Source organism: Mesocricetus auratus, unplaced genomic scaffold (genome assembly GCF_017639785.1).
Source record: "Mesocricetus auratus isolate SY011 unplaced genomic scaffold, BCM_Maur_2.0 Super-Scaffold_100676, whole genome shotgun sequence".
Lineage (NCBI taxonomy): Eukaryota > Metazoa > Chordata > Mammalia > Rodentia > Cricetidae > Mesocricetus > Mesocricetus auratus.
The window spans coordinates 145,475,983-145,488,580 of NW_024429266.1; the positions used below are offsets into that span (position 1 = coordinate 145,475,983).

A 12,598-nucleotide genomic window follows, 5' to 3' on the forward strand; every position below is an offset into this window, starting at 1 on the left:
TGGCTTCTTTGGAAAAACATCCACTGCCCTAATTGCTGAGCCATCTCCCCAACCCCAGGAAATATAATTTTCAGAGTAACCAAGAACAGGAAAGGAATATAACAGAATGCCAGCAGAGGAGAAAATATGTAAGAAAAATGACTAAAAGACAGATAAGAAAAACAAACAGTAATAAACTACATCAACTATATAAAGTCAGAATGAACCAAACACCAATTAAAAGATAAGGATTAGCAGATATTTAACATTTAACTACATGCCACTCAGAAATGACATGCTTTCTTTCTTCTGCTCCAAATTTATGTATCTTACTGAGCCTGGCCTTGAACTCCTTAAACTCTTGCTGATTCCTTATGCTGGGATTATAGATGAGTGACATCATGCTTGGTGGACAGTGATACACTTTATTATAAGGCCACTGGTAGGAATAAAGTGAAAGAATGGGAAAAGATATACCAGGAATATACAAACAAAAAACAGCCTCCTCTTCCCCTCCTTTCCCTTAGCCTTTGCTTTTCCTTTCCTTTATTAGGGTCATTGGGTGATCAGAAGAGGTCACTGAGTAATCAAGAACAAGGTGACCACTAGCAAAATGTGGGGTAATAGATACCAACAACAAAGTGCCAAGAGCACCTTAGGGTGAGGAGGATGCTGTGTAAAGGAGAAATCTAGTACAGGATAGAAGAAGCCAAGCAAGGCCAGAGGAGAACCTTCATGGAGATGTGGTCCTCATGCATCAACAGAACCTGACTGAGAAGAGGAGCTTCCACAGACGCTGGGCCAGCCTGATTATTCGATGTCAGTGTCTACAAGAAACGGGTTGATCATTTCTAAGCCTTTGGCTAAGATCAAGTTTAGAAATGGATTAAGTGTCTTTATGAGACAGGAAAGAGGGGGGTGATACAGGATGGTAGATTACAATACAATAAGGAAAGTTCTTTACATACAGGATGGCTTGGGAAATAAAATTCCAAACAGGATCTTACAGTGCCATGGTCTAGACAGGTTGGGAAACAAATCTACACAGGATGTACGAGGGCAGGTTGACTTAAGATTCAAGAATCAGGGTAATGATGTCTAGATGAGGTAGCCTAGCCTGACATCTGGAGTCAGATTCTGAACAGAACTAGGATGGCTAAATAGAGGGGATCCTAACATGAGATGTCACAGCCTGGGCAAGATGGTGGAAGACATTTACATGCAGAATAGTTGAGAACAGGTACATAGTGGGGCAGTATCCAAGTTGAAAGGTAGTAATCAATGAAAGTCCAAATGGGATGAGAAGAGCATGCCCACCGAATGATAACCAAAATGAAGAATCAAAATTCAAGTACTGAGTGAAAGACAGACAGACTAACAGAAGAATGAGAAGTAGTTGCACAGAGGTTGATTAATCAAAAGAGGAAATACACAAAACATACTAGAGGTGAGGTTTCAACCTCATGCCACCTCTGTCTCTCTACAAACTTGCTCTCTCCTACTCCATAGAAAACTCAACAGAAGAAAAAAGGAGCAAGGAGCTACACGCGCCATGCTCCGCTTCAGAGCCTTGACCCAGTAGCTGATGAAAGCAGAAACAGGCACCCACAGCTCAGCACTGAGCCATACTCCCAGAATCCAGCTACGGAGAGAGAGGAGAGATGAGCAAATGAACCAAGACAGAACTGAAAATACACACAGAAACAGTTGACCTAAACTAATGAGAGTACACAGACCATAGTCATAAAGTGGGGGAAACAGCATTTGACCAAACCAAGCCCTGTGAATGTGGGTACCAGCTAGAAGGCCAAGGCAGTCTATGGGACCTCTAACAGTGGAGCCAGGGTTTATTCCTAGGTCACAAATGCACTTTGGGAGCCCATTCCCAATGGAGGGATACCATTGCAGCCCAGATACGGAAAGGAGGGCCTGGGCCCTCCCACAAATCATATGATGAACTTTGATGATCCCCCATGAAGGGTCTCACTATTCCTAGGGAGTGGGTGGTGAGTGGGTTGGGGGGGGTCGGTGAGAAGCATGGGAGGGAATGGGGGGATGGATATGTAAATAAGAATGTTTCTAAAAATAAAAAGCAGGGAGGAGGGAGGCAGGCTTTCAACCATCTCCTGTCTCAGGGGTACAGACAGAAAGAAATCTGACTTTTCAAAAAGGTAGCCTGAGCAATTAAGTTCAACTCATTATGTAACAGACATGTACAACTAGCTCTTTGGAGCAACAAAGGCCTTTGCTTTAAAGATCATAGGTAAACTGCTAGAACCATTTATAGATTCAAGTGAGGTTACCTGTTACCATTCAAAAGGACAATACAAGCTAGCGCATGCTGCCTAGAGGGGTTGAAAAGCAGATTTTATAATTATGTTGCCTGTTCCTCCAAGGATGCCTTAAGGACTGTCTCTCTTTTTATAGATACTTTAACCAGACAGATACAAACCTTCCCTTGTAGAACAGAAAATTAAGTTACACAAAGATATTTGAGAGAAAGTTTTTCCACTGTGCTAGCTAGTTATGTGTCAATTTGATGCCACTATGGTAATTTGGGAAGAGGGACTCTCAAGTGAGAAAATGTCTCCATAAGATTAGCCTATAGGCAAGTCTGTTGTACATTTTCTTAATTAGTGATTTATTGGGGGGGAGCTCAGATCATTGTCAGTGATACCATCCCTGAGTACCATAAGTAGAATGAGCAAGCCAAGGGGAACAAGCCAATTACAGCAATCCACCATTGCCTTTGCATCAGGTTTGTGTCCTGACTTCCCTCAAAGATGAACTGTGATATGGAACTGTAAGCTGAAATAAACACTTTCTTCCCCAAATTGCTTTTGATCATGGTGTTTAATCACTGCAGTAGAAACCTAAGATACCCAGGTTTCAGTGACCCTGGGTATAAAAAGTGAACTGGATCATCCACTAAATTAAATTAGTTGCCAAGTACATCAACATCTGATCAGATCCATCAGTATCAGCCACTGACAAGACCAACCACTGATTAGCTCCACTCACCACATTAGCTACAGACTGCATCCACAGTTAATCAGTTAGCCATTGATTAAATCGATTGTTGCTTTTTTAATAGCAGCTGATTGAATGAGCCACCGTCTGCATGAACTGACTGGATAGACTCCCAAGATTCAGAGACCACTGCTAATTAGACATCCTACCACAAATCACCACACTGCCTCCAAAAGCAAGGTCTGCAATTCTAGCACCAGCTTAGGTGCAAGATTCTTGCATCTCCAGTTACAGGTGGGAACTGTGGTTCTGTGCTTTCCTAACACATTCATGGATGCAAGCTCAAAGGGCAGATTCTTGGAGACACTTTGCTTCCAAACAGGATAGAATAAATTTTCCAAGTTTCAGTTTCCCCTCTAGTTTCATCAATTTCATAACACTGCACTTCCCCCTTATGAGAACGCAGATAACCAGATAGTTGTGAGATTAATTTTGAAATTCCTGGATAAGCTTATTTGCAGCGGGTGGGAGCATTTTCCATTGCTCTTTTGCCTACTTTAACTTCCATGCATACTTGGTGGGGTTCATTTTAAATGGAAGCAAATGATGAACTCCAGTGACATGGTGATCAGAGAACAAAGCATACAAAGCAGACTGCAGAATTATTTTAGCTGTTATTAATGACCAAGTAAGGACTGGAAGTGCAGCTCAGTGGTGGAGGAGCACTTGTCTACCACAAGGTCCTGGGTTTCATCCCTATCACTAGGAAAGGAGGGGAAGCACTGTTTGCACATGATTAGGAACCTTAAAATCACCAGAAGTCAGTGTTGGAGAGATGATAGGTCAGCAGTTGAGAGCACTGGCTGCTCTTGCAGAGGAACAAGGTTCAATTCCCAGCACCTGTAACCACATGGTGGCTCACAACCACCTGTAACTCCAGTTCCAGGGGATCTGGTGCCCTTTTCTGAACTTCACAAGCAGTAGACATACATGTGGCAAACAGATATACATGCAGACAAGACATTCATACACACATAAAATAAATAAAAATATATTTTTAGAAAATCACCTAAAGTCATGAGGTGGTTTTTTTTGAGACTGCATGTAAAGAAATAACTTTATTGAGAGCATGTTAAAATAATATTTGAGAGATATTAGGTTAAATGGAATATAGTATTAATTTTTGTTAAAATAAGGCTAGGGAGTATTGCTCACTGGTAGAGTACTTGCTTAGTACGTGCAAGGCTTTTAGTTCTACCTCAGACATTAAGAACAAGAAGCCAGGTGGTGGTGGCGGTGGCATATACCTTTAATCCCAGCACTCTGGAGGCAGAAGCAGGCGGATCTCTGTGAGTTTGAGGCCAGCCTGGTCTTCAAAGAGAGTTCCAAGACAGTCTCCAAAACCTACAGAGAAAACCCGTCTTTAAAAAAAAAAAAAGGAAGAAAGAAAAGAAAGAAAGAAAGAGAGAAAGAAAGAGAGAAAGAAAGAGAGAAAGAAAAAGAAAAAGAGCAACTAGGAGGAAGGGAGAGACGAAGGGGACAGCTAATCTCAAAAGGCTACAGTGTTGTTCGATTCCACTTGAATAGCAATCACAGAAGGGCAAACTGACGTAAGAGGAAACAGGTCACTTGATTACAAGGGTTAAGAAGGGCTATAAAGAGGAGTAAGAAAGAATGTAAAGTAGTAGTGCAAGGGCACTACATTTTTGTTCCATGCTTATGATGGTGGTTACAGAAATCTATGTATGAACAAATTTTATAGAATTAAACACATACCTTAAACACAACACTGAGTACATTTGTACACAGGCCAAGCTGGCTTGGAATTCATGACAATCCTTCTGCCTTGGCTTCTTAGATACTGGGATTATAGACCTGAGCTACCAGCTTTCTTTACTATTTTTGTGCTTTCCTGATAGTCTGTGTATATTTCAAAAAAAAAAAAAAAAAAAAAAGCAGCAGCAATAGTCTGGGCTCACAGCACACACTGGTAACCCCAATACGTGAGCAGGATTATTACGTTTGAAACTGTCCTCAACTACAGAGACAATTCTATAACAAGAACAAAGAATGGGTCAGGTGGAGTGGTGCACAGCTCAAATTCCACCACTTGGAAGGCAGAGAGATCTCTGTGATTTAAGGACCAGCCTGGTCTACATAGTAAGTTCTAGGACAGCCAGAGTGACACAGTGAGAACTTGTCTCAAAAAAAAAAACCAAACAACAACAACAACAACAACAACAACAAAAAACCAGAACAAAATAAAAATAAAAACAGTAAATCATAAACCATGATTTGATTTAGGATAAGAAAGCATGATTTGATATAGGAATAAATAATAAACTGAATTAGCTAACCAGCAAGATATTTACATAATTTTGAAATATCTCACATAAAATATTCAATTACATAGAAGAGAGTAGCTTTACAATGGCAACATGTAGCTGCCACAACCTTACTAAGCAATTAAACGATGGTTTCCAACCATGGTACAAATGAAAACTGTGCAACATGATAGGATGTAATATAGAAGGTCAATATAACTCTGTTACAAAAAGTAACAGGAATGTAATCATGAGAAAACATCAGAAAATTCAAACTAAAGAACAGTTCACAAAATAACTTTTATAAAATCTTCAAAGTGTCAAGGTTATGAACATCAAGAAAGTACTGAAGCTGGGTATGGTAAAGCACGCCTTAAATTCCAATATTTGGGAGGCAAAGGTAGACAGATCTAGGCCAGCCTGGTCTAGAGAGTCAGTTTTAGGACAGCTTGGGCTATGTAGAGAGACCCTGCATCAAAAAATCTAAAACAAATAAACAAAAATAAGAAACCACTGAAGAAACAACTTCAAAGGAAAGGATATTAAACACATAACAACTAATACAAGATGTAAGTCTGAATTGTTTCTTATGCTATAAGAGACACTAGGAGAAGAAGAGAAGTCGGAATAACACCTGTAATGAAGCAGTGCCAATCTCTGTCCTGGATGTTTGCATTGTCATTATGCAGAAGATCTTTTAGGAAATGAGAATGTTTCATATTAAGCGATGGGGCCAGTCAACAACTCCTTCCAAATGACTAAGCAGAATGATGCCAGAAGTGTTAAATCCGCTAGAACTGGAATTACAGGTGGTTGTGAGTCACCATGTAGGCTCTGTGTTCTTTATCAGAGCAGTAGGTGCTTTAACCACCGAGCTCTCTCTCCTATTCCCCTTATCTTTATTTTTTTTTTCTTGGTTGGTTGGCAGTAGCAAGATGATTCATACTCAAAATCTGGTTCTTTTCACACCAAGAGAATTTGAAAGCAAGTTTATTGTTCACACAAAAAAATCTTTGCAACCACAATGCTAGGACTGCACATGACTACCCTGATGTCTGGCTTTTAGCATGGGTACTAGAGATCAAACTCAGGTTCGAGTGCTTTCAAGGCAAGCACTTTTTCAGCAGCACTCTCTCCTTCTAGACCACAAAAATAATTCTCTAGTTTTCAAGGTTTAAAACCCAGAAATTGAAATAACGATTAATGGTATCTACCTCTGAGAGTCTAAATATATGCAGTGTAAACATTCACCATGAAGCTCAGCATTTAGTACATTCTCAATAAATAGCGTCTTTACTAGTTTAAGTTTACAGCAATTTATTTTCTTCTCCTTCACAGCTTTATCCCAATTTTAAAGTAATTCCGTCTCTGCAAGTTTGCATTCAAGCTGGGTATTGGTGGCGCACACCTTTAATCCCAGCACTCAGGAAGCAGAGGCAGGCAGATCTCTGTGAGTTCGAGGCCAGCCTGGTCTACAGAGAGAATTCCAGGACAGCCTCCAAAACAATATAGAGAAACCCTGTCTGGGGGAAAAAAAAAAGGTTTGCATTCAAACCTTGAAGGGTGCAATTATTTCTATAAACAAATTTGCTGTAATTTGAATTTCTAAACATTATAAAAATATCCATTACTTCTTATGATTTATAATACTCAAGCCAGAGGTTGACACCTTGGCTTTTTTTTTTTAACCAAAATCAAGTTCTTAATCACTTCAGCTTAGTAGAGGACCTCTTTGAGCTTCTCAACGTTTTCCTTCTACATCTCCTCAGAAGAGTGAATGTCAAAGAAATTAAATGATTTGCTCAAAGAAAGTTCACTCACAAGAAATGCAAGTAAGGCCAGGCAGTGGTGGCGCACACCTTTAATCCCAGTGCTTGGGTGGCACAGGAAGGTGGATCTCTGAGAGTGTGAGACCAACTTGGTCTACAGAGCAAGTTCCAGGACAGCCAGAGTTACATAGAGAAACCCTATCTGGGAAAGAGAAAGGAGAGAGAGAGAGAGACAGAGAGAGACAGAGAGAGGAGAGACAGAGAGAGAGAGACAGAGAGAGAGAAAGAGAGAGAGAGAGAGAGAGAGAGAGAGAGAGAGAGAGAGAGAGAGAGAGAGAGAGAGAGAGAGAGAGAGAGAGGCAAGTAGTGTTCAAGAATGTGCAAGACACAACTATGCAGGGAAGCAAGTTCTTGCTTTGCTTAAATAAACTCTGTGCCATTCTCCTCCTACCAGCATCATTTGGTACAAGGGATAATGTTAGTGTCTTGGTTTCTCAGTCAATCATAAAATCAAGGTGTCATGAAGACTAAATGAAATTGTGCATCAATGTCACTTATGTCAGTAGATTTTGAATAAACATTCCCCTTCCTCCTTCCCAAGCCTTGGGCTTTCCACTGTAGTATACTATATTCTCAACTACTAACACACAGGTAATTTTCTTTAACCATAAAAGATTTATGAAGGAAAAATTAATTCAGTAATGAATTACTAATATTAGGTTGAGTAGACAAAACTAATTAACCTGTCCATGAATTCAGTTTTCATTTCTGTAACACAAGGTAAGAGAGGCTTCATATCCAGAAACATTATAATGATATTTTTTACTTCTGGGCTGGCTAAAGTGCTTATGTGCTCAATACTATAAAGTTATGAGGCACTTTTTTTTTTTTTGGTTTTACGAGACAAGATTTCTCTGTATTGTTTTGGAGGCTGTCGGTCCAGCCTAGCCTTGAACTCACAGAGATCCGCCTGCCTCTGCCCACCGAGTGCTGGGATTAAAGGCGTGCGCCACCACCGCTCGGCTGAGGCCTTTTTAACGTCTCTTATAAATACTAAATATAATAGAGAAATCATGAGCTAGAAAGGGAAGAGAAAAAGATACAAAGAGAGCAAGCAAGCAGAAATATGGTTAATCATGACTGTGAACCTAATTAGATTGGGAAATGACAGGATAGGTCTGAGAGATCATGACAGCTTTGAGCTAAAAAATAGTTTAAGTTACTGATGTATTCAAAATATGAACAGACCACTGGGAAATGATAGAACTGTTCAAGGGGAAAATAGTTGGAGAAATTATAACACTGGGGGCATTTTCTTGGAGGATTCTCCACCTCTCCCTCTTGTAGCCATATATGTTGAAGCAAGCAACCATCAACTGACCCCTCTTTTAAAACCACAACCAAAGTAAATCTCTCCCCACTTACGTTTCAACCTCCCAGGAAATCTTCAGTGCATCTCCAACATAAAAATGAGTAGTAAATTATACCACTGGATGACCAAAGGTTCTTTTCAAAGTTTTAGACTCCTTATGTCTGCTATCAAGTCTTACAAAAAGCTTTTCACATGTTACCTCACATGCTCACTTAGTTACATACCTCTTAAAAGTCTTTATCAGACCAGTTAGATTCAATCTCTTATAAAGAAATCACACTGCCCTCTGCCCTCACTGAAACCCCCAAGTCTTTTCATTTGCTTAACTATCTTAAATCCTTTATTACACATTCCATCAGTTTGCCTGTTATCACAGTGACTCACCCATCTGCAGATACTGGAGTCCCCTCTGGTTTGGAATATCCTTCCAAATCTGATATGTTCACTTGTGTTTGCCTTGAGGTTACTATCTGGCTATTCTGAGGAGGTTTGGTTTTCAAGTCCTGAGAAATAGTCTTACTATCTGGAAGAGAAGACTGTGCGACTTGCAAGTCCAGTGAAGATTCAGGTCCTAGAAAACCTAAAGATTCTTGATCCTTTGCTACAGGTTTACAGGTCAGTAATTTGTAGGTTGATTCCAATGACCTTGAAGGTATAGTTCGAAGATCAAAGTTACACTCACTATTAATCCTTGTTTTAGAAGCAGGATCCAATGAATGAAACCTTTCATCTAAGGTTCCACTATCCAACTTGGAAGAAGTCTTGGGACAAAGAGTTATATGAACACATGAAAGCGCTTTTCTATTTGAAGGTGGAGCTGATGTAGCTGTACAGTGGTCAGGGGCTGACTGGGAGATCAAATTACTGACCTTGGCTTCAACATTTATCATATTAGAAAAGTGTGACTGAGGTATACGCTGAATCTTTTCTGCTACCCAACCCTGACCTTGAGAAAGAGGGAACTGCTGTTTTCTCATATGGCCATCTACATCTGGGGATTTGCATTGCTGCCGATCAAGAAAGTTGGGAGAAGGAAGATCTGCAACTATATAATCCTGGCGCTTAGGAAAGAAAGAATGGTCTTCCCTGTTCTCATGATCTACCTGAGGGGCTTTGCTCTGCTCAAATAGTTCTCGCTGTTCAAGAAAAATGCAAGAAGCAATGTCTGGACAACAGGGAGAAGAGTATTTTCTCATCTGGTGATGTGTATGTGGGCTGTGGCTTTGTTCAAAGAACTCTCGTTGTTCAAGAAAAATACAAGAAGGAAGATCAGGAGTTATAGTTACATTCTTCTCTTTTACTTCTAGTGTAGAACTTAGTTTGTCTGAGCTAATAATTGTATCCTTACCAGAAAACTGAACTCCCTTGGACCTGCTATAGTTCGGACTGACACTGGGTTCAGAATGACTGGCTTTAAAATCTGATTTTTCTAAGGGTTTTTGTTTTTGATGAGAATGCTCAAAATCAACATGTAATTTTTGCCTTTGTCTACTACCTTCAGCTAAAATAGTCACCGGGGAATGACTTTGTCTTTTAAGTGATGAAGGGAAAGAGGTGTTCTGTTTAAGATCTCTAGGAGAAATCTGCTCTTCAGGGATACGAGATTTAAACACTCCTAAAGATGGTCCAGTACCCTGGCTACCTTCAGTAACACCAACCTTAAAAACAGAGGTATCAGAAATGCACTTAGAGTGTCCATGAGAAGAAGAAGAAAAAGTGATGGAGGTAGTAAACTGCTTCATGGATTCAGGGGGCAGTATTTGTGATGAGGAAGGAAAATCCATTTCTTTAGCTGGCATACAAGTAGGTTCTACTAATCCCAATGGTCTGGGGTCCATGCTTGTGTGAAATGGCATTCCAAAACCCCTGCTGATTTTGATGTCATCGGGTGCAAGTTTTTGAAATGGGGGATGACTCTGTAACTGAAAGGAATTCCAAACTTTCAAACGGGTATTGCTCTGATCTATCGATCTGGAAAGGTTGATGTGCCTGTCTCTCCATGATGATGGGCTCCGTCGTCCTCTCATCAAGTCTGAAGGTTCAACAGATCGGAAAACACAGTGGCGGCTGTTTGGCCGTGGTTGTTCAGCAGCAAGAGTCCTGAAGCATCCTTTCTCATGACTCTCAAAAACAATGTGACTGCATACAGCTTCAGGCACACATCCTATTCCCCGTGGACTACGTAAGCCCTAGAAGATATAAACAGGTTCCCACTTAAAATAATCCAAAGTCATGTGCTGATCAGTTTTATATCCAAGCTAAAAATGACCACGAAGGTCATCTTACTTGTCTATTAGATAGATCAAAGAAACAGCAGGAAAAACAAAACTTTACAGAATAAAACAGCTCATGATAATGAAGAGCACTAAGGAAACGCTTTTAAAATCATTCTACTTGGGGCTAGAGAGATGGTTAAGAGCACTGGCAGCTCTTCCAGAGGACCCCAGCACCACATCAGGCAGGTCCCAACCATCTGTAACCTCAGCTCCAGGGATTCAATGCCTCTGGCCTCTAAGGGCACCTGAATTCATGTATACACATACACATTCTTATACATACTTAAAAATAGTGGGGCATAGTGGCGCATGCCTTTAATTCCAGTACTCAAGAAGCAGAGGCAGGTAGTTCTCTGACAGTGTAAGTTTGATGCCCAGCACAACACACACACAAACAACAACAACAAAAAAAGAGGGGCACATAGATATATCAATAAATAGGACATAAAGATGAGAAATAGGGAAATGAAAAGAATGTCCAACATTAAAAAACAGGAAAACGTAAATTACAACCACAATAAATACTTGGGAGGCAAAGGTAGGCAGATCTCTGTTAAGTTCGAGGCTCGCCTGGCCTACACTATCAGAGCTGCTTCTTAGTGAAACCCTGTCTCAAAATAAAACAAGCAAGCAAACAAAAACACCACAATAAAGTGTCATTGTAGGGGCTGGAGAGATGGCTCAGTGGAAGAGCTCTTACTCTCTTGCAGAGCACCCAGGCTCAGTTCCCAGCACCTGTACCAGTCTATCTCCAGGTGATACAACAGCCTCTAGCTTTCACATGCACCTGCATGTAAACATAAATATGCAAATAAAAACTCTGTGTGTGTGTGTGTGTGTGTGTGTATGTGAAGTTTCACTACAAACCTATCAGAACTGCTAAAACAATGACAATACCAAATGCTGCTGAGGATATGGGGTAAGTGAATCACTTATCCTTAAACAATATGGGTACCACATAACCCAAAATGAATTCTTAGACACTGACACCACAGAAACAAACGCATATTCCCAAACATAGCAACAAGAATGTTAGGCAACTTTTGTTTATAAAGCCCAAGATTGAGAACCCACCAAACTGTTCTTCACAGGTAAATATTTAAACATACTATTGGGCATCCACAGCAACACAAAGGGAAAGCTATTGTAATACCCCCATGAGTTTCTAAAGAATTAGTCTAATTCAAATATCTCAGCTATTCTGAATGAAAAAAGCCAATACAAAAATGACTTCATTTTAATGACAATCTTGACATCATGAAATACAGAAATGGGGACTAGAACGGTGGTTGACAAGTGTTAAAGAAGAGGTGGGAGGAGAGACATGGACGTAGCTATGACAGGGTAGCCTTAGATCAGTTTGTGAAAGTCAATATCCTGACTGCATTAAGCCAATGTCATGACTGGGACTGATCACTAAAACTTTGCAAGACATTGGCTGGGCACAGTGGTACATGCCTCTAATCCCAACACTTAAGAGGCAAAGGCAGGCAGGCAGGCAGATCTCAGTGAGTTTGAGGCCAGTCTGATCTATAGTGTAAGTTTCAGGACAACTAGACTCTGTCTCAAACCAAAAATATAAAAAAACGCTTTGCAAGACATGATCACTGAAGAAACTAGAAGCAGGACACACCCTCTCTTCAACCATTTCTTATAAGTGCACGTGACACTACAATTTAAAACAGTATTTGGCTTAAAAAAAAACACCTCAAGTTTGAGTTGCCATTTTTTAATCTGATACATCACTGGGAAACAAATGCCCTAACTTGAAAAGTACAAATTTCCTCCAGTTTTAAAACTGGGAGTGATTACAGATTGATATTTACATAAAAATGTGTTTCTTTCTCTATGGCCTACTTCTTCCTGTGGCTTCTTTCCAAGAACTACTCCATGGCCTACCTCTTCCTG

The 12,598-nt window shown here is 40.3% G+C and overlaps 1 protein-coding gene across 8 annotated transcripts in view; it reads right to left on the bottom strand.

The window, feature by feature from the left end:
• Alms1 (ALMS1 centrosome and basal body associated protein) overlaps positions 1-12,598 on the bottom strand; it is a 116,237-nt gene that overhangs the window by 51,894 nt on the left and 51,745 nt on the right. For all 8 annotated transcript variants that reach the window (XM_021227747.2, XM_040737303.1, XM_021227746.2 and 5 more), the window contains one exon: positions 8,799-10,603. In XM_021227747.2, coding sequence (XP_021083406.1) covers positions 8,799-10,603 — 1,805 coding nt within the window. The remainder of the gene's footprint in view (positions 1-8,798; positions 10,604-12,598) is intronic.